Source organism: Ambystoma mexicanum, chromosome 13 (assembly GCF_040938575.1).
Source record: "Ambystoma mexicanum isolate Mex_15411 chromosome 13, UKY_AmexF1_1, whole genome shotgun sequence".
Lineage (NCBI taxonomy): Eukaryota > Metazoa > Chordata > Amphibia > Caudata > Ambystomatidae > Ambystoma > Ambystoma mexicanum.
The window spans coordinates 6,812,316-6,835,533 of NC_090938.1; the positions used below are offsets into that span (position 1 = coordinate 6,812,316).

The 23,218-nt window shown below is 48.1% G+C and overlaps 1 protein-coding gene across 2 annotated transcripts in view; it reads left to right on the forward strand.

The window, feature by feature from the left end:
• The window catches only part of EPS8L3 (EPS8 signaling adaptor L3), a 467,503-nt gene that overhangs the window by 436,144 nt on the left and 8,141 nt on the right, over positions 1 to 23,218 (forward strand). For both annotated transcript variants that reach the window (XM_069632978.1, XM_069632979.1), the window contains exons 13-18: positions 152 to 300; positions 3,683 to 3,791; positions 9,871 to 9,908; positions 10,031 to 10,127; positions 14,995 to 15,111; positions 19,290 to 19,381. In XM_069632978.1, the coding sequence (XP_069489079.1) occupies positions 152 to 300; positions 3,683 to 3,791; positions 9,871 to 9,908; positions 10,031 to 10,127; positions 14,995 to 15,111; positions 19,290 to 19,381 (602 nt within the window). The remainder of the gene's footprint in view (positions 1 to 151; positions 301 to 3,682; positions 3,792 to 9,870; positions 9,909 to 10,030; positions 10,128 to 14,994; positions 15,112 to 19,289; positions 19,382 to 23,218) is intronic.

A 23,218-nucleotide genomic window follows, 5' to 3' on the forward strand; every position in this document is an offset into this window, starting at 1 on the left:
TATGTGTGTGTGAGTGTGTTACTTGTGAGTAAGAGTTTGAGTGGGAGTAATTCCTCTTACAGGGAGGGCTTTTGGGTGCTGAGTTATGCATGTTTTACTGTGCGGGTCACCCTGAACATGAGACCTAACCTCCCTCCCTCTCCAATTTCAGATCATGTCAAATTCCCCAAAAACAGCAGTGGCGTCTTCGGTGGTCTCCCCGCTGCTGACCCAGAAGGCAATCAGCCTGCTGAACCTCTGTGTGAGCGAACAGGAGCGGGCTCTGTGGCAGAGTCTGGGGGATGCCTGGATGTTGACCAGGTAAGGAGGAGGGTGGGGGGGCCCACACAGGTGCGTGGCGGTGCCGGAGAGCTGCACGCAGAGGGCAACCTACCGCTCATGCACTAGCAGGAGTACACACAAGCACAACAATGTCTACCAGAAGCCGCCTTCAGGGCACTACAAAAAGGACCATCTCTAAAATGCAAGGGGTCAGAGATGGAAGCCATAGCATAGAGCCCACTGCTCGTTCTGTTATGTTATGTTATCAGATTTCTAAAGCGGGCTTTCGCCGAAGGCACCTCTGCGCTGATACCCCAGCAAGCACTGGCTGTGCCACCAGGGCACTGAAATACAAGAGTTTTTAGCGCATGCCTGAGCATAAGATGATTCTCTCTGTCTCTAACTACCAGTGGCAAGGCCTTCCACAGTTTAGCGGCTGCTGCCAAGAACGCATGGCCGCCAGTTCTTACCAACTTGAGCGTGCAATCGCGAGAAGACAGCCATCCTGCAGCAAGGGCGTGGTAGGAGCATGCAGCTGAAGTTCAGCCGCAGGGTTTCTGCAGGAAGTTGCACTGGTCTTTTGCATGGTCCTGAAGTCAGACAGCCTGGCCCTGGAGGGGATGACATGACAAACAGCTTTGTAGATTTAATTAAAAGAGTTTCTTACAGTCAAGTCAAAGGAGCCATGGCCTCATGGGAGGCAGTGGGGGAAAGGCTGTTTCCAGCAGCCAGTGGGAAGGCTCATGTGTGTGCTAACTAACATGTCTGTGTTCTCCCAGGTGGCACTGATTATTGATTGAAGGTTTTAAAAGAAAATGATTCCTGCAATTGGCAATGTGGGTTAATTGAGCTGCCACCCTGAACACAGGAAGTACCTTCCCTCCTCAGCTAAGTGTCACACAATAAATGGTTAATGTCAGTTCTTTTATTCAGCCCTATCACAGACACATATCATACCCCTTGTATCCCTCTCCCCTGAGCTACTAATGAGCCAAGAACCAGGCCGGTGTACAGGAAATATGTTTGTATTTATTTGAATGATAGCTACTATAAATCACACTGAACCACACACACCACTTTCTTTGGGGCTCACAATTAACTTCTTGTTACACAAATAAATCACACATGTGAATTGAAAACAACACAAGTCACAATGATTCACTTTACACAAATTTCACTTCAAGAAATATTTAAACTGACCAATAAACAAATAACAATTACGTGTGCAATGTTGTGCAATTTTGATTTTCCTGCGCGCTTAAAATGGTAGCAGTTGGGTTTACCGATTGGTGCAATGCATATGGCAATTATGATTTCAGCCACACCCTTTTCTTGAAAATAGCATAGGGTGATTTATCAGTTGGTTTTTCAGACCCCCCCTACTTTGGTCTTTGTTGGGCAAGCTGGACAGCAAAAATTGGGATGATTCAAGAATTTTGGATTTCAGACCCTCCTACACTTAAAAGCCGGTGTTGCGTAAACTGGCAATTTAGGGATTTATTTAGTTTAGATACAACGACAGCCCTCTTCCTAAAGAAGGCAGGGTCCACAGGATAAGTAGTATCACCCAATTAAATTACAGTCTATAGTTTTCAGCGCACACCGGGAATGAGCTTTGTTAATTTTGAATTTTAACAAAAATCACCTTGTGGTATTCTGCCAAGAGGAATTAATTAAATTAATATTTTTAGTAAAATAGGCTAATGATCTACAAAGTTTCCCCTCCCTCCCCCCACCCACTACAAAGGGAAAGGATTTAAGGCCAGCAGATTCCCCCACCTTTTGGTTGCAACAGGTTCAAGTCTACTTACCTAGAAAACCTCTGTCTAAAGTTCACAACAGCCAGCTGCGTGTCAGGACCCTTTGGAAGGACAGGGCAGGGATCTGGCCACTCCACTCTCAAGGATGGTCCCCAGCTCTCCACCATAGGACCTAGTCATCTTTTAGGCCTTCCCAGATATTGACAACTCAAACCAGATGCACTCTCAGCAAACTCCTCTTGTGTTTCCTTGCAGCTGTCAAATGGTAAGTTTTAGCAGCTCTGTTCACAAAGGAAATTTTATGAGCTCTCTCTTTCTCTTGTAGTGCATCCTCTTTATATAGCAGTGATGACAGCATCAAATTTACAATTGGGGTGTACCCTGCCAGGGTTCTCGCAAATAGGATTGGACAGTTACCCTTCTCTATCCTCTCAAATCCATCCCATCTCTAAGGATTTGCTTAGGAATCCCCATTTGTTCTCTTTTCAAGTTTTTGGTAAAAACTAGGTATTTGTCAAAAACGTTGGGCCTCATCATGACTTGGGCAGAGCACAAAAATGCTGCAGTAATGTTATTACTGCATTTACCACTCTGTTCAACCTCGAGTTGGGCAGAAAGTATGAGTTTTACCTCCAGCTTTTTGCCCCATTTCTGGCACTATAAGCGCAGCACTAATAGCACGAAGAAACCCACATTGGATCCAATTGACCCAATGGGAATGGGATTTGCCGCCCACCCCACCGCAATTCGGGATCTGGTGCAATTGGTGCTGGACTGAGTCGCAGTAACGCTAAGAGCATTGGGCAGTATCCCAACACAATTAGCGCTGGGATACCACCAAAGTCATGATAAGGCCCTTTGTGTTTTACTAGTAACTGCCATAATATATATATTTTCAGATTCAGCTGATCATGGGGAATTTAATAAAATAACAGGTGGGCCCGCACCATGTTGCAGGGCCGTTTCGCAATTTTTCACAATTTTTCAAAAAGCATATTCGTTAGAACATGCTATTTATTCCTGACATCCCTAATTTTACCCTCCTCCCATTTGCCAACTCTATCATTTCACAGAGGTCTACATCCACCATGCCATGAATACCTAGAGCCACCAGATGTCTGCATGCACCATACCATGGAACTCTAGATTCACCAAATCAAGGCACTTCAACTCCATCATAACAGGGAACGCTACATCCACCGTTCCATGGAAACCTAGATCCATAATTTCACAGAAGTCAACAACCACCATGCCGTTGAAACATAGGGACACCAGAAGTCTACATGGATCAAACCATGGACACGTAAATCCACCAAATCAAGGCACTCCAGGTCCATCATACCAGGGAAGTCTATGACCACCATATAAGGAAACTGTTACTTTGCCACACGCGAGATTCATTATCTAAGCCTCATCTCCCACTTATCACCTGTTCATGACACATCAATGACCACAGACTACAGTCTCAGCCCATTTTCAGCCCTCAGATCAGTGCAGCAGACTCATGAATGCAGGTTCTGATGGATGACCCATTATCTCAGAGGTTTCTTGCCCTCCTGGTGCCTCCCAGGCTGTTATTGTGGATATGATTTTTGCGTGAAGCTGCAACTCTTGATCTTGATGCCTCGGGGCTTTAACATGTATTTTCACTCCATTTCCAGACCAGACTGGCCCAATGGAAAGGACATTCCACCATACACACCGACGTTCTCTGATGGATGGATGCCCATGAACTTCCCTGATAGCGAGTCCAGGGAACCGATGAGTAATGTAAGTGTTCAGTGTCCACTTCAAGCATAAGTGCATATCACACTCCCTCCGACTCCTGGTTACTCAGTGCCACCCATATAATGATCCCTTTCTATGGCAGAAACTCATTCCAATGCTATCTATCCCACAACCCTGTCCAGTGGTATTGTTTATTTTAATAAAAAATGTGTTGGGCATTTATAAGGCACTTGTACAATGGGACAGTGTTTCAAAGTGTCATATCCATCCAAAAACCACATCCAGTGATAACTATCCAACAGCCATGTCCAGTGTTATCTATCCAACAGCCCTGTCCAGTGATATTGATCCAACAACCCTGTCCAATGATATCTATCCCACAACCCTGTCAAGTGTTATCTATTCATCAGCCCTGTCCAGTGATATCTATTCAACTGCCCTGTCCAGAGATATCTATCCAACAACCCTGTCCAGAGATATCTAGCCAACAACCCTGCCCAGTGATATGTATTTAACCGACCTGTCCAGTGCTATCTATTCATCAGCCCTGTCCAGTGATATCCATCCAACAGCCTTGTCCAGTGATATCTATCCAACAACCCTGTCCAGTGATATCTAGCCAACAACCCTGTCAAGCTATATCTATCCAACAGCCATGTCCAGTGATATTGATCCAACAATCCTGTCAAGGGCTGTCTCGCCAACAGCCCTCTCCAGTGAAGTCTCTCCAACCACCCTGTCCTGTCCATTGACATCTATCTGATGGCCCTGCCCACTGCTATCTATCAGACAGCTCTGCCCAGTTGTACCTACCCAACAGCCCAGTGCCATGTTTTCTACCCAACAGTCCTGTCCAAGTGTTATATACCCAAGAGCCATGTCCAGTGTTATCTATCTACCCGCTCAGTCCAGCGATATCTATCCAACAGCCCTGCCCAGTGATATCGATCCAACAACCCTGTCGAATGATATCTATCCCACAACCCTGTCCAGTGATATCTATCCAACAGCCCTGTCCAGTGATATCCATCCAACAACCCTGTCAAGCGATATCTATCCAACAGCCTTGTCCAGTGATATATATCCAACAGCCCTGCTCAGGGCTGCCCCTCCAATAGTTCTTCCCAGTGATGTCTTTCTAACAGCCCTGTCCAGTGATGTTTATCCAACAGCCATGCCCAGTGCTGTCTCGCCAACAGCCCTGTTCAGTGCTGCCCCTCCAATAGCTCTGCCCAGTGTATTTCTAACAGCCCTGTCCAGTGATGTTAATCCAACAGCCCTGTCCAGTGCTGTCTAGCCAACATCCCTCTCCAGTGAAGTCTCTCCAACAGCCTGTCCTGTCCATTAATATCTATCTGATGGCCCTGCCCACTGATGTCTATCAGACAGCTTTGCCCAGTGTTATCTACCCAAACACCCAGCCCAGTGTTTTCTACCCAACAGTCCTGTTCAAGTTGTATATACCCAACAGCCCTGTCCAGTGTTATCTATCCACCCGCTCAGTCCAGCGATATCTATCCAACAGCCCTGTCCAGTGACACTATCCAACAACACGGTCAAGTGATATCTATCCAACAGCCGTTTCCAGTGATATCTATCCAACAGCCCCGTCCAGAGCTATCGCTCCAGCAGCACTGGCCAGTGATATCTATCCAACAGGCTTGCCCAGTGCTATCTATCCAACAGCCGTTTCCAGTGCTATCTATCCAACAGCCGTTTCCAGTGATATCTATCCAACAGCCCCGTCCAGAGCTATTGTGGCAACAAGGAATGAAAAGACTGACCAAGTGGTGCAATAGTGGTTGCTATTTATTAAATGAAAACCAAACCTATGAAGCCATCTCACAGTCATATGCATGCCATCCCACAGTCCCCCACATGCCATCTCAAGTCATATGCCTGCCATCCCACAGTCCCCCACATTTATTTTCTTTTTATTTTAGTGTTTGTATAGCGCGCTACAACCCAAAGGCATAGAGGCGCTGAGAAGACTATGTATGCAGGCTTGCTTAAGGGTTACAAGATAGCTGCCCCGTAAAATGGATAAATACAGTTGCAAAGTTTACTTTAGGTTACATGTCAGGTGCAGTAAGCAGTAACAGTCTTCAAACGATGGCAATAGGGGGAGGCAGGTCAAACAAAAAGCTTCGTCTTCTAGGCTTTACGAAAGGTTGTGTGTGATTCGATCATCCTTAGTTTGGCAGGAAGGGTGTTCCAGTGAGTTGCAGCCTGGGTAGGGAAACTGGAGCCACCGGCTTGTACTCTTCGTGTAGGCGGATCAATGAGGCGATTTGCGTATGCAGACCTGCTTATGCACACATGCCATCTCACAGTCATGTGCATGCCATCCCACAGTCCCCCACATACCATCTCACAGTCAAATGCCTGCCCTCCCACAGTCCCCCACATGCCATCTCACAGTCCTTTGCATGCCACCCCACAGTGCCCCACAGGCCATCTCACAGTCATATGCCTGCCATCCCACAGTCCCCCCTTGCCATCTCACAGTCCTATGCATGCCATCCCACTGTCCCCCACATGCCATCTCACAGTCATATGCCTGCCATTCTACAGTCCCCCACATGCCATCTCACAGTCATGTGCAAGCCATCCCACAGTCCCCCACATGCCATCCCACAGTCCCCCACATACCATCTCACAGTCATATGCCTGCCCTCCCACAGTCCCCCACATGCCATCTCACAGTCCTTTGCATGCCATCCCACAGTCCTCCACATGCCATCTCACAGTCATATGCCTGCCATCCCAGACCCCCACATGGCATCTCACAGTCATGTGCATGCCATCCCACAGTCCCCCACATGCCATCTCACAGTCATATGCATGCCATTACACAGTCCCCCACAAACCATCTCAGTCATATGCGTAGCACCCAACAGTCCCCCACATGCCATCTCAGTCATATGCCTGCCATTACACAGTCCCCCACATGCCATCTCACAATCCTATGCATGCCATCCCACAGTGCCCCACAAGCCATCTCAGTCCTATGCAGAGCATCCAACAGTCCTGCAGATGTCATCTCACACTCATGTGCATGCCATCCCACTGTCCCCCATGCCATCTCACAGTCATATGCCTGCCATCCCACAGCCCCCCATGCCATCTCACAGTCATATGCCTGCCATCCCACAGTCCCCCATGCCATCTCAGTCATGTGCCTGCCATCCCATAGTCCCCCACATGCCATCTCACAATTATATGCATGCCATTACACAGTGCCCCACAAGCCATCTCACAGTCATATGCCTGCCATCCCATAGTCCCCCACATGCCATCTCACAATTCTATGCATGCCATTACACAGCCCCCCACATGCCATTTCACAGTCATATGCCTGCCATCCCACAGTCCCCCACATGCCATCTCACAATCATGTGCATGCCATCCCACAGCCCCCACATGCCATTTCACAGTCATATGCCTGCCATCCCACAGTCCCCCACATGCCATCTCACAATCATGTGCATGCCATCCCACAGCCCCCCACATGCCATTTCACAGTCATATGCCTGCCATCCCACAGTGCCCCCACATGCCATCTCACAGTCATCCCAGTCCCCCACATGCCATCTCAGAGTCCTATGTATGCCATCCACAGTCATATGCCTGCCATCCCAGTTCCCACATCCCATCTCACAGTCAAAAGCATTCCATTACACAGTCCGCCACATGCCACCCCACAGTCCCCACATGCCATCTCACAGTCATGTGCATGCCATCCCACAGTCCCCCTCATGACATCTCACAGTCATATGAGTCCCCCACATGCAATCTCACAGTCATGTGCATGCCATCCCACAGTCCCCCACATGCCATTTCACAGTCATATGCCTGCCATCCCACAGTACCCCACAAGCCATCTCACAGTCCTATGCATGCCATCCCACTGTCCCCCCACATGCCATCTCACAGTCATATGCCTGCCATTCTACAGTCCCCCACATGCCATCTCAGTCATGTGCATGCCATCCCACAGTCCCCCACATGCCATCCCACAGTCCCCCACATACCATCTCACAGTCATATGCCTGCCATCCCAGAGTCCCCCACATGCCATCTCAGTCATATGTCTGCCATCCCACAGTCCCCCATGCCATCTCAGTCATATGTCTGCCATCCCACAGTCCCCCACATGCCATCTTACAGTCCTTTGCATGCCATCCCACAGTCCCCCACTTGCCATCTCACAGTCATCCCAGTCCCCCACATGCCATCTCACAGTCATATGCCTGCCATCCCAGACCCCCACATGCCATCTCACAGTCATGTGCATGCCATCCCACAGTCCCCACATGCCATCTCACAGTCATATGCCTGCCATCCCAGTCCACCAGATACCATCTCACAGTCCTATGCATGCCATTACACAGTCCCCCACATGCCATCTCAGTCATATGCCTGCCATCCCACAGTGCCCCACAAGCCATCTCAGCCCTATGCATAGCATCCAACAGTCCTGCAAATGTCATCTCACACTCATGTGCATGCCATCCCACTGTCCCCCATGCCATCTCACAGTCATATGCCTGCCATCCCAGAGTCCCCACATGCCATCTCAGTCATATGTCTGCCATCCCACAGTCCCCCATGCCATCTCAGTCATATGCCTGCCATCCCACAGTCCCCCACATGCCATCTCACAGTCCTTTGCATGCCATCCCACAGTCCCCCACTTGCCATCTCACAGTCATCCCAGTCCCCCACATGCCATCTCAGTCATATGCCTGCCATCCCACAGTCCCCCATGCCATCTCAGTCATATGCCTGCCATCCCATAGTCCCCCACATGCCATCTCACAATTCTATGCATGCCATCCCACAGTGCCCCACAAGCCATCTCATAGTCATATGCCTGCCATCCCAGTCCACCAGATACCATCACACAGTCCTATGCATGCCATTACACAGTCCCCCACAAGCCATCTCAGACATATCCATAGCACTCAACAGTCCCCCACATGCCATCTCAGTCATAGGCCGGTCATCCCACAGTCCCCCACAAGCCATCTCACAGTCTTGTGCCTGCCATCCCACAGTCCCCCACTTGCCATCTCACAGTCATATGCCTGCCATCCCACAGTCCCCCACATGCCATCTCACATTCATCCCAGTCCCCCACATGCCATCTCAGAGTCCTATGTATGCCATCCACAGTCATATGCCTGCCATCCCAGTCCCCACATCCCATCTCACAGTCAAAAGCATTCCATTACACAGTCCGCCACTTGCCACCCCACAGTCCCCACCTGCCATCTCAGTCATTTGAATGCCATCCCACAGTCCCCCATATGCCATCTCACAGTCATGTGCATGCCATCCCACAGTCCCCCACATGCCATCTCACAGTCATACGCCTGCAATCCCAGTCCCCCACATGCCATCTCACAGTCATGTGCTTGTGCCCATAGTCCCCCACATGCCATCTCACAATCATGTGCATGCCATCCCACAGTCCCCCACATGCCATTTCACAGTCATATGCCTGCCATCCCACAGTCCCCCACAAGCCATCTCACAGTCATGTGCCTGCCATCCCACAGTCCCAAACTTGCCATTTCACAGTCATATGCCTGCCATCCCACAGTCCCCCACAAGCCATCTCACAGTCATGTGCCTGCCATCCCACAGTCCCCCACATGCCATTTCACAGTCATATGCATGACATCCCACAGTCCCCCACATGCCATCGCAGTCATGTGCCTGCCATCCCACAGTCCCCCACAGGCCATGTCAGTCCTACTTGTGCCATCTCCTCAGGCATTTGTATTCTAGTTCAGCAGCATCTGCCATGCCAACTTAAAACTCCTGATATGCCATCTCGTAGCCTCTTGGCTGCTATCCTAGAGTCCCGCGTAACATCTCACTAGCTGTTTGCATGCCATGTCACCCACCCCTCCCATCCCACCTCTTCTTCTGCAAACAAACCCTCTATCTCGCTGGCCCCTCTCGAGGTGCGCACCCAACCCAAACTCCCGAGTGCTATTCAGGCTAGAACCCTTTCTCTTCTCTGCTACACACCACCTGCCCACACTACCCTCAATAAGGAACCCCATTTCTGTCAGATGCGCTAATGTGTTTTTGTTTAATTTACTTGCAGACGCCAGTGGGGAGACGCAGCCAACACCCCAGCCCAAGGTATGTACCAACCCCCACACTCTCCTCACCCCCGACCTGGATTCTTCCCCCTCCACCCCCCATTCCCAGCAACCAGAACTGCCCGCCATTTCACTAATTCGTGTGTGTGTCTCTGGTTTCAGGGAGTCTGCGCAGAATCCGCTGCACATGCGTGCCATGTATGACTTCATAGGGAGGAACAGCAAGGAGCTGACCGTGATGAAAGGAGAAGTGCTGGAGGTGAGCAAAGGGCATGCATCACCAACGCGCAGTGGCTGAACCCTGCAACACAGTGTTTCAAAAGATGCACCAGTGCAGACTCGCTGCAATGCTGCATCTCAGAGGATGCACCAGTGCAGACTCACCGCAGCCAAACATCTCAAAAGCTACACCAGTCCAGACTCCCTGCAATGCAGCATCTCAGATGATGCACCAGCGCAGACTCCCTCTGATGCAGCATCTCAGACGATGCACCAGTGCAGACTCCCTGGAACGCAGCATCTCAGAAGATGCACCAGTGCAGACTCCCTGCAATGCAGCATCTCAGAAGATGCACCAGTCCAGACTCACCCTGGCCAAACATCTCAGAAGATGCACCAGTCCAGACTCACCCTGGCAAAACATCTCAGGTGATGCACCAGTGCAGACTCCCTGCAATGCAGCATATCAGAAGATGCACCAGTGAAGATTCCCTGCGAAACAGCATCTCATCAGATGCACCAGTCCAGACTCACCCCGGCCAAACATCTCAAAAGATACACCAGTGCAGACTCACTGCTACCAAACATCTCACAAATGCACAAGTGCAGACTCCCTCTGACGCAGCATCTCAGAAGATGCACCAGTGCAGACTCCCTGCAATGCAGCATCTCAGAAGATGCACCAGTCCAGACTCATCCGGGCCAAACATCTCAGAAGATGCACCAGTCCAGAATCCCTGCAATGCAGCATCTCAGGTGATGCACCAGTGCAGACTCCCTGCAATGCAGCATCTCAGAAGATGCATCGGTGCAGACACGTTGCCAGCAAACCTCTTAGGGGGTGTACTGCTGCAGACTCAGTGCTACCAACAATTGCAGGGGGTGCAGACTCGCTGCTTCCACACATCTCAGAAGATTCACCAGTCCAGACTCCCTGCAACAGAGCATCTCAGAAGATGCACCAGTGCAGTCTCCCTGCAACGCAGCATCTCAGAAGATGCACAGTGCAAACTCACTGCTACCAAACATCTCACAAATGCACCAGTGAAGACTCACTGCTACCAAACATTGTAGAAATGCACAAGTGCAGACTCCCTGCAAGGCAGCATCTAAGAAGATGCACCAGTGCAGACTCCCTGCAATGCAGCATCTCAGAGATGCACCAGTGCAAACTCACTGCTACCAAACACCTCAGAAGATGCACCAGTCCAGACTCCCTGCAACACAACATCTCAATAGATGCACCCGTGCAGACTCCCTGCAATGCAGTATATCAGAAGATGCACCGGTGCAGACTGCCTACAATACAGCAGCTCAGAAGATGCACCAGTGCAGACTCCATACAATACAGAATCTCAGAAGATGCACCAGTGCAAACTCACTGCTACCAAACATCTCAGAAGGTGCACCAGTCCAGACTCCCTGCAAAACAGCATCTCAATACATGCACCAGTGCAGACTCCCTGCTATCAAACATCTAAATGCACCAGTGCAGACTCACTCCTGTCAAGCAACTCATTAATGCACCAGTTCAGACTCACTCCTGTCAAACATCTCACAAATGCACTAGTTGAGACTCAGTGCTACCAGCAACTCAGAACTGCACCAGTGAAGACAGACTACTACCAAGCATTTTTGAAGATCAACTAGTGCAAATGCAACAGTCCAGACTCACTGCTACCAAACATCTCAGCAGATACACTAATGCAGAGCCCCTGCTACCAAACCTCTCTGGGGATGCACTGGTGCAAATTCACTGCTACCAAACATCTCACAAATGCACCAGTGCAGACCCACAGCTACCAAATATGTCATGGGGTGCAGACTCACTGCTACCAAACATCTCAGGACATGTACTAGTGTCTTGAAAAGGGGAAAGTCTTCCTTGGGACCAGCCCTTGAGAGCAAAAATTACCCAATTCAGCCCAAAATACAGGTTCTATCGTGCTGAGCAATGAACTCATGCCAGTGAAAAATGACACCTTCAGAATAAATGTAGCATTTATTAGACAAAAACCATAAACAGTAAATTTAGCTGTACTTTGGAATTCAAGTTAGAGAAGATTACAAAGCTCATTAGAGCAATCACAAAGAAACACACAACTTAGAGAAATACAAAATATAGAGAAAACTACACAACTTAGAAAAACACAGTCTTACGCCCCTTTGAGATAGTATCATTAATCAGTGCTGGAGACCCTGGTCATCTTAAGCTAGCTGCTGCCAGCCCCACTCAGATGACAGCACTGCAGGGTGCCGCACAGAGCCTCAGGTTCCAGGCACTCACTCTTGCTCAGAGTAAGTCCGTGGATCGATCTCCCACCAGTTCTGGGTGCGTGCACCTTTTGTGCTCTCGTGCCGTCAATCAACATGACGCACAGTTCCAGAACTTTCCCTGTGCAAAATATAGGTTTGCCCATGGAAAAGCCCAACTCTCTCTGAGATGCTCTCTGCTCGTACCCCTCCCTTGGAGTCCTGTCTGCGAAAGCACTGGAATGTCTTATCAGTGTGTGGGCAAGGCCGTACCAGGCCTTCTCAGGGAAAGAGGATTTGTTTTACGAACGCCATGCAGGGCAGCAGTTAGAAAGGCAGAATATTCTAAGAGAAGCCGAAATAAATTCACCCCATGTGAGCAAGCCCTACCAGGCCTGCACTCATAGCTTAGTGACCATAGCGCTTCAAAGATTGGCTGTCTAAGCGCTATATAGGTGCTATAATGCTCCAAACCCTCCAATAATGTCTCTTTTGGCTACTACAGTGGGGCCTCTGCCCTGCCTGTCTATGCACAATGCATAATGTGACCTACCACCCCTACTGGGCCTGCATATTCCTTGTAGCTCACTAATGCATAATAGAGGCGCTACCACACATTACTTTTAGCATTTAGCACATACTTTGAATAAACTATTGGCTTCCAGCTGCTAATGCTGTCATCTGAAGCCCTAATTGGCAAGTTTGGCACTTTGTATTTCACGACAACTAGTGCAGTCTCACTGCCACCAAACATCTCAGGGGATGCACTGGTGGAGACTCACTGCAATGAAACATCGCAAGGGATGCAGTGTTGCAGACTCACTGCTACCGAACATCACAGAAATGCACCATTGAAAACTCACTGCTACCAAACATCTCAGGGGATGCACTGGTGCAGACACACTACTACCAAACATCTCAGAAATGCACCAGTGCAGACTCACTTCTACCGAACATCAAAGAAATGTACCAATGAAAAATCACTGCTGCCAAACATCTCAGGGGATGCACTGGTGCAGACTCACTGCTACTGAACATCACAGAAATGCACCAATGAAAATTCACAACTGCCAAACATCTCAGGGGATGCACTGGTGCAGACTCACTGCTACCGAACATCACAGAAATGCACCAATGAAAAATCACTGCTGCCAAACATCTGAGGGGATGCACTGGTGCAGACTCACTGCTACCGAACATCACCGAAATGTACCAATGAAAAATCACTGCTGCCAAACATCTCAGGGGATGCACTGGTGCAGACACACTGCTACCAAACATCTCAGGAGATGTAGCAGTGCAGACCCACTACTAGCAAACATCTCAGAAATGCACCAGTGCAGACTCACTTCTACCAAACATCACAGAAATGTACCAATGAAAAATCGCTACCGAACATCACAGAAATGCACCAATGAAAGATCACTGCTGCCAAACATCTCAGGGGATGCACTGGTGCAGACACACTGCTACCAAACATCTCAGGAGATGTAGCAGTGCAGACCCACTACTAGCAAACATCTCAGAAATGCACCAGTGCAGACTCACTTCTACCAAACATCACAGAAATGTACCAATGAAAAATCACTGCTGCCAAACATCTCAGGGGGTGCAGACTCACTGCTACCAAACATCACAGAAATGCACCAATGAAAACTCACTGCTACCAAACATCTCATGAGATGCACTGGTGCAGACCACTGCTACCAAACATCTCAGGGGATGCAGACTCAGTGCTACCACACAGCTCAGAAGATGCAGCAGCGAAGACTCACTGCTACCAAACATCTCAAGGGATGCACTGGTGCAGACTCACTGCTACCAAACATCTCAAGGGATGCACTGGTGCAAACATCTCAAGGGATGCACTGGTGCAGACTCACTGCTACCAAACATCTCAGGGGGTGCAGACTCACTGCTACCAAACATCTCAAGGGATGCACTGGTGCAAACATCTCAAGGGATGCACTGGTGCAGACTCACTGCTACCAAACATCTCAGGGGGTGCAGACTCACTGCTACCAAACATCACAGAAATGCACCAATGAAAACTCACTGCTACCAAACATCTCATGAGATGCACTGGTGCAGACTCACTGCTACCAAACATCTCAGGGGATGCAGACTCAGTGCTACCACACAGCTCAGAAGATGCAGCAGCGAAGACTCACTGCTACCAAACATCTCAGGGGATGCACTGGTGCAGACTTGCTGCTACCATACATCTCAGTAGGACCAATGCTGGCAGACTTTCACGGGCGGGCATGGGGGGTGGCAGAGAGGGGCACTCGGGTAGGAACAGACAAAAGCATGAACACATATACCCAGATGTGCCTAGGCACCTGTTAGCGTGGTTCCAAAGTAGGGGCTGGGTGATACTATGCAAGTGTCCGCGTGGCATTGAGACCCTTCATATGAAGTAGTGATGCAGCTGGCATGAGGCCTTGGCATGAAAGTAAAACTGGGTACACCAGGGCACTCCAGGCAGGCACCTAGCAGAGGCGTGGTCTGGCGATGTACTACAGCATGTGGCAGGGCAGCTTAGATATTAGCCATGTATGTGTTTGGCTGGTACTCAGCCGTGTGGCAGGGTGTTATTGAAGGTATGTGGCAGGGTGGCAGCGCCCTTATCAAGTGTCCACTTTTGGTTGCAGGTCTTGGATCAGAGCAAACAGTGGTGGATGGCCAAGAACTCCAGCAACATGCGGGGCTACATTCCAAACAACGTCCTGGAGCCCATGGATGGGAGCACAGCCAATGCCAGTCACCAGGTACCTGTCGCCAAAGACATTCCACGAGGACACCCCAAAAATATCTGTCAACGGTATCCCACCAGGTCACCACTCATGCACCCCAAAAGCAGCAATCGCCATGCCCCTTTTGCCAGAGGCATCTCACCAGGGCACCACTTGTGAACCCCAAAAACAACAGCCAGCAGGTAACTGTCGCCAAAGGCATTCCACGCAGACACCCCAAGAATAGCAGTCACCATGCACCTATTGCCAATGGTATCCCACCAGCTCACCACTTGTGAACCCCAAAAACAGCAGTCACCTGGCCCCTTTTGCCAGAGGTATCCCACCAGGGCACCACTTGTGAACCCCAAAAACAGCAGCCACCAGGTAACTGTCGGCAAAGGCATTCCACACGGCACCCCAAGAATAGCAGTCACCATGCACCTATTGTCAAAGGTACCCCACCAGGCCGCGACTCGTGCACCACAAAAACAGCAGCCACCAGGTACCTGTCGCCAAAGGCATTCGGAAGTAAACACCAACCCTGGACATGAAGGTGTGAGGAAGTCTTTATTGATGTCAGAGCTACCGGGCTGCAGCTCGTCCTCCTCCCAAGCAGCTTCCCACCCTCTCATGTAAAACACAGCATTCCTTCCCCTCTTGGCCATTCGGACGCTCTCTGTGGCATCAACGGGTGGTGTAGGATTCTATGCATGGGTAAGCAACTATCTACAAGGATGACCCTTTAACTATATACACTATATAACACATTGCACTTGTGCACCCCAAAAATAGCAGTCACCATGCACCTATTGCCAAAGGTATCCCACCAGGACACCACTTGTGGACCCTAACAACAGTAGCCACCAGGTACCCATAGTCAAACGTATCCCATTAGGCCAACATTCGTGCACCCGAAAATAACAGTCGCCTGGTACCTATTGTCAAAGGTCTCCTACCAGGCCATGACTAGAGCACCCCAAAAATAGCAGCCACCGGGTACCATAGCCAAGTGTGCCCCACCACTAGTACACTCTAAAAGTGGCAGTCACCAGGCGACCATTACCGACTGTACCGCTGCACTAGTGCACACAAAATGCGGGTAATATCAGAAAATGTGCAGCAACAACCGGAACCCCCCACCCAAATGAACCCCATACAATTGGAGACCCAAAAAAGCATCGAGCGAGCTACAAGCAAAAGGGGGCCCATCACCTGGGGCACACACACATCAGCAGTCAACATGAAATAGCCACTACATGACCCCACAACCTTTGGCAAACAGAACAGCAGTAGCCAACACGCTCCAACCAAACATATTCCCTCTGTGGGACTCCCCAAGAGCAAAGAGGTGTCCCTCCACTAGGACAACCCACCACAGCAGCAACCAGACCCCGCCTAGTTTACCCTGCACCCACCAGCAGCATTTACTGGGTACACCCCAATGTACCTTTATACTGGGGTAACCCAGGAGCATTGACTAGGTACCCACCTAATGCATGCCTCCCTCCTCTGGGGGCTCTAAGCAGGAAACAGGTCCTGTCAACACCTGGTCCTCTTCTGAATTGCCCTGCAGCGGGGTGGGCACGAGCATAGCAGACGGAACAGTGGCTCCAGGTGGGAAGTCACGGCTGTGATGCACCAGTACGGGACAGTGCTTAACTTTGGATGCAAGACTGTGATGGACCGGAGCTCGGGGGGTGCTTCAGTGTGTTGAGTGTGCATGTTGAACTATGGTGTCCAGTCACTGTGCCTGTGTGGTTGTTGAACTCCATGGTGGTGCCTAAGAGTGGATACCAGAATATGATGGGACAGTGATGATGTTCAAGTGTGGATGCCAGACTGCGATGGGGCATTGAGGCTTTGTGAATCTAGGGACGAATTGTGATGACTACTCACAGACCCTAGCAGCTGAGGGGTGACAGATGGCACATCATAATCAGGATTTCCTGTTTACAGTGAAATCCAATAAACACTGAAAAAACACCCCCGGAAGAAAAGGGGCTTCTTAGGTTTAACCTGAAAAACACTGTTTCCCCTTTCCCAGTGATGCCTTAGTGTAAGCAGTGATGGGAGGAAATTTGGGGTGAAGGGGTGGCTGGAGAGGCGGCTTGGCAGACAATACTTCCCCCGCATATGCTTGTTTGCTTTCTCCCATTGCTTGCCCTCCTGTTCCCTGAACTTATTCAAAAGCACTGCACATTCAATGTTATCTCATTTTGTTTGTAAAAAAATATATATATATTCATCAGCGGTCAGATCTATTTTGAGGAATTGTAGACAGATTTGAGCCATACTTGTGGTTGCCGATTCACATCTTAAAACTGGATAAAATTCCTCAAAATAGCCCCTGACCCACTGAAATATTTGCATTTACAAAAAATGATTTAACATGGCTTTTGCAGTGTCTCTGTTTGTAGCCACAGAACCGCTCTGTATGTCTATATGCCTGGAGGAGAGCTGAAAAGTGTCAGCTGCCTGTCGGCTTTAAAAGGAAAGCTGTGTAAGGTTTCCATGTATGGGGCTTGCATAAGGCCATGGAGTCAAGGTCACCTCCCAACCTCCTGTGTCTCTCTAGAGCACCTGCACCCAGTGGCCCATCAGAATCTGCAGGCCCCTTAATTGCTGCTTAGAACTTTCTTTTTTCAAGGAGAGTTTTTAAATTAGGAGCGATTTAAAAATGATGGGTCATTTAAGGGACCACAGTTTTGGATGAGACGCTCGTAAACAAGTCCGTGTGAACACATGCAAAGGTGCATTTCATTCTGAAAGCACACAGTAAGCACAAATGAGTTGCCTAAATCTTTACCGTCCTCTAGGCCAACATCACACAGAACAGTTTTAAACTAACTACATTGTTTTCAGATGTTCATATTTAACACCAAAAAGCATTTCTTTTTTGGTAGAATGTAATATTTTTATCACATCATAGGTGAACCCTGCATTTGGTACTACATCCTTTCATCGCAGGATGAAGTTTGGCGAGATTTTTTGCCGTGATTTTTTTTTACGAAAAAACTAATCTAAATTGTTAGGGCGGGTTAGAAAAATATATATATGGGGTGTCAGTGTTCGGGAATAGATAAAAAATTAAAGGGGATGGGGCATGGAATAAAAATAAAAAATAAAAAAATTCAATGAGTTTTTTTGTTATAAAAACCGCTGCAAAAAACCCTGCAATGAAATGACATGGAACCATGCATTTGTCAAACATTGAAACACAAACAGGTAACCCTTTCACACATTACATTTTGTTATAAGCCTTGAAAAGACATTTTCAAAACCATTGCTCATCCCCAATCAAAACAACACATTTTACAGTGACATGTTGCAGCAGGAATTCATTTATTGGGAATAGGAAAAAAGCCATAAGATTTACAGGAAGGTATGAACATATAACATCTCAGCAACAATTACCTAACCTGCTGAGTTGCCTTTGCAACATTCAGCTATAGGATCCCCTGGTATTCCCGCACCCGGCAAACAGTTTTGGCCTGCTCGCCCCCAAATCAAGGCTGAGGGGGTGCATTAATGAGACTCCCTTAGTTATTATCTGCTTAGAGTGTATTTCTTTTGACAATCAAAATAATCCTTATCTCCAGCAAAGTGAGCGCTCCCGGGCAAATCCTTTTATCACACTATGCCTTCTCTGCTAAAACCAGAAGTCTCTACAGCTTGCAAAGGTCATTTTCACAAAACAAAGTCTTCATGGGAAGAAAAGAAAGGGCAAGGGTGGGCAAAGAGTCCCTGAAAAGGTAATGTATGATGTACTGCAATCATTCTGACTCGTAGAAATGTCAGATATTACTGGATGAACGCATTCATCTCTATGCTCCGGAAAGTGTTCATAACATCTTGCTCTGAGAGATATTACCTTACTTATAAACGCAATGAAACAATAAAAGAATATTCGTGTGTTTTTATACTGGAAAAAACAGCCGTCTGTAATTTGTTTGAAAGGGGAAAACGTGAAAATACTGATGAATACAAATTCTGGACAAAAAATAATGGAAACACTGGAAAAACACCACTGGATGTAAAAAATAATCAACACTGAAACCAGGAAACTCTAATTATAATGTATGATTGTTCAGAGGCAGGGCATTTAATTCTGGAGCCGGATAAGAAGAACCGAGCTCCAGAAGCCTGACTGTCCTCTGTCACGCACATGTTTCAGAGCGCAAATGTTAAGATGTACACATGTCTCCTTGCAGGGCCCAGAATTCCAGGATCCCGTGGTCGTGAATCAGAACTCAAGCCCCAAAGAGGTCGCAACATGGCTGCAGACGCAGGGCTTCTCCAAACTGTACGTTTTTCAGACTTGCCTAAAACCTTTCAATTTCATGAACATTCCTTCAACTGTTCAACAGGCGCAAGACATTCTTACGGCCATGCCTGAAACCTCACAAGACTGTTTTATGGGTAGCCCTAGCACTTAACCAGGCTCTCTTGCTATCATCTCTAGCACTTCACCAGTCTCTCTTGCTATCATATATAGCACTTCACCAGGCTCTCTTACTGTCATCTCTAGCACTTAACCAAGCTTTCTTACTGCCATCACTAACACATCACTACTCTCTCTTGCTATCATCTCTAGCACTTCACCAGGCTTTCTTACTATCATCTCTAGCACTTCACCAGGCTTTCTTGCTGTCATCTCTAGCACTTCACCAGGCTTTCTTACTATCAGATCTAGCACTTTGCAAGGCTTTCTATTATCCTCTGTAGCACTTCACCAGGCTCTCTTGCTATCATCTCTAGCACTTCACCAGGTTTTCTTACTATCATCTCTAGCACTTCACCAGGCTTTCTTGTTATCATATATAGCACTTCACCAGGATGTCTTACTATCAGATCTAGCACTTCACCAGGTTTTCTTGTTATCATCTCTAGCACTTCACCAAGCTTTCTTGCTGTCATCTCTAGCACTTCACCAGGCTTTCTTACTATCAGATCTAGCACTTTGCAAGGCTTTCTATTATCCTCTGTAGCACTTCACCAGGCTCTCTTGCTATCATCTCTAGCACTTCACCAGGTTTTCTTGTTATCATCTATAGCACTTCACCAGGCTCTCTTGCTATCATCTCTAGCACTTCACCAGGCTTTCTTACTATCATCTCTAGCACTTCACCAGGCTTTCTTGTTATCATATATAGCACTTCACCAGGATGTCTTACTGTCATCTCTAGCACTTTGCAAGGCTTTCTTATTATCATCTCTAGCACTTCACTAGGATCTCTTGCTATCATCTCTAGCACTTCACCAGGTTTTCTTATTATCATCTCTAGCACTTCACCAGGCTCTCTTGCTATCATCTCTAGCACTTCACCAGGCTTTCTTACTATCATCTCTAGCACTTCACCAGGCTTTCTTGTTATCATATATAGCACTTCACCAGGATGTCTTACTGTCATCTCTAGCACTTTGCAAGGCTTTCTTATTATCGTCTCTAGCACTTCACCAGGTGTTCTTGTTATCATCTCAAGCACTTCACCAGGTTTTCTTGTTATCATCTCTAGCACTTCACCAGGCTTTCTTGCTGTCATCTCTAGCACTTCACCAGGCTTTCCTAATGTCATCTCTACCATTTTGCAAGGCTTTTTTATTATCATCTCTTGCACTTCACCACGCTTCCTTACTATCATCTCTGGCACTTCACCAGGCTTTCTTACTATCATCTCTGGCACTTCAGCAGGTTTTCTTGTTATCAAATATAGCACTTCACCAGGATTTCTTACTGTCATCTCTAGCACTTTGCAAGGCTTTCTTATAATCATCTCTAGCACTTCACTAGGGTCTCTTGCTATCATCTCTTGCACTCCACCAAGCTTTCTTACTGTCATCTCTACCATTTTGCAAGGCTTTTTTATTATCATCTCTTGCACTTCACCAGGCTTTCTTACTATCATCTCTAGCACTTCACCAGGCTTTCTTACTATCATCTCTGGCACTTCACTAGGTTTTCTTGTTATCATCTCTAGCACTTCACCAAGCTTTCTCGCTGTCATCTCTAGCACTTCACCAGGTTTTCTTGTTATCATCTATAGCACTTCACCAGGCTCTCTTGCTATCATCTCTAGCACTTCACCAGGCTTTCTTACTATCATCTCTGGCACTTCACCAGGCTTTCTTATCATCTCTAGCACTTCACCACGCTTTCTTATTATCATCTCTAGCACTTCACCAGGTTTTCTTGTTATCATCTCTAGCACTTCACCAAGCTTTCTTGCTGTCATCTCTAGCACTTCACCAGGCTTTCTTACTATCAGATCTAGCACTTCACCAGGCTTTCTTATTATCATCTCTAGCACTTCACCAGGTTTTCTTGTTATCATCTCTAGCACTTCACCAAGCTTTCTTGCTGTCATCTCTAGCACTTCACCAGGCTTTCTTACTATCAGATCTAGCACTTTGCAAGGCTTTCTATTATCCTCTGTAGCACTTCACCAGGCTCTCTTGCTATCATCTCTAGCACTTCACCAGGTTTTCTTGTTATCATCTATAGCACTTCACCAGGCTCTCTTGCTATCATCTCTAGCACTTCACCAGGCTTTCTTACTATCATCTCTGGCACTTCACCAGGCTTTCTTATCATCTCTAGCACTTCACCACGCTTTCTTATTATCATCTCTAGCACTTCACCAGGTTTTCTTACTATCATCTCTAGCACTTCACCAGGCTTTCTTATTATCATCTCTAGCACTTCACCAGGTTTTCTTGTTATCATCTCTAGCACTTCACCAAGCTTTCTTGCTGTCATCTCTAGCACTTCACCAGGCTTTCTTACTATCAGATCTAGCACTTCACCAGGTTTTCTTGTTATCATCTCTAGCACTTCACCAAGCTTTCTTGCTGTCATCTCTAGCACTTCACCAGGCTTTCTTACTATCAGATCTAGCACTTTGCAAGGCTTTCTATTATCCTCTGTAGCACTTCACCAGGCTCTCTTGCTATCATCTCTAGCACTTCACCAGGTTTTCTTGTTATCATCTATAGCACTTCACCAGGCTCTCTTGCTATCATCTCTAGCACTTCACCAGGCTTTCTTACTATCATCTCTGGCACTTCACCAGGCTTTCTCATCATCTCTAGCACTTCACCAGGCTTTCTTTCAGGACTGGTTATCTTGTTACCAGGCTCTCCTTTTGCTTAATCATTTATTGACGTGGCATGATCATAGCAGCTCTTTTAGGAAAAATATTGTACGTCTTATTCAGGATTATATAGCCGTATCACCCCATTACTGTGCACACCATTCCTGCGAATAGGAAAATATTGCATCATTTACAAGCAATGTATGCCAAAATATAGATGGGGGGTGGGTTAGGGTATTCATTAAAGTGAGGGATGTGGGTGGCAGTGCGGGGCTCTCTCCTAGTGCCTAGTGGCCACTCCTGGTCGAGCCCTAGAAATGGTCAAATATAGATTCGATGATTATGCTTTCCACTTTGACACAAAACGGGGGTTCCAGTCTTCATTTTGGACGTTGCTGGACATTTAGGCAAGACCTTCTCAAAATGGCAGCCATGAGCGTCCATGTGTGGGACGATGAGAAGAAGATGCCCCCTAGTCCAGGCCCTCTAATCCTAGTCCAGGCCCCTCTAATCCTAGTCCATGCCCCTCTAATCCTACTCCAGGTCCCTCTTTCCTAGCCCAGGCCCCTCTAATCCTAGTCCAGGCCCCTCTAATCCTAGTACAGGCCCCTCTAGTCCTAGTCCAGGCCCCTCTAATCCTACTCCAGGCCCCTCTAATTCTAGCCCAGGCCCCTCTAATCCTACTCCAGGCCCCTCTTTCCTAGCCCAGGCCCCTCTAATCCTAGTCCAGGCCCCTCTAATCCTAGTCCAGGCCCCTCTAATCCTAGTCCAGGCCCCTCTAATCCTACTCCAGGCCCCTCTAATTCTAGCCCAGGCCCCTCTAATCCTACTCCAGGCCCATCTTTCCTAGCCCAGGCCCCTCTAACCCTAGTCCAGGCCCCTCTAATCCTAGTCCAGGCCTCTCTAATCCTAGTCCAGGCCCCTCTAATCCTAGTCCAGGCACTCTAATTCTAGCCCAGGCCACTCTAATCCTAGTCCAGGCCCGTCTAACCCTACTCCAGGCCCCTCTAATCCTACTCCAGGCCCCTCTAATCCTAGTCCAGGCCCCT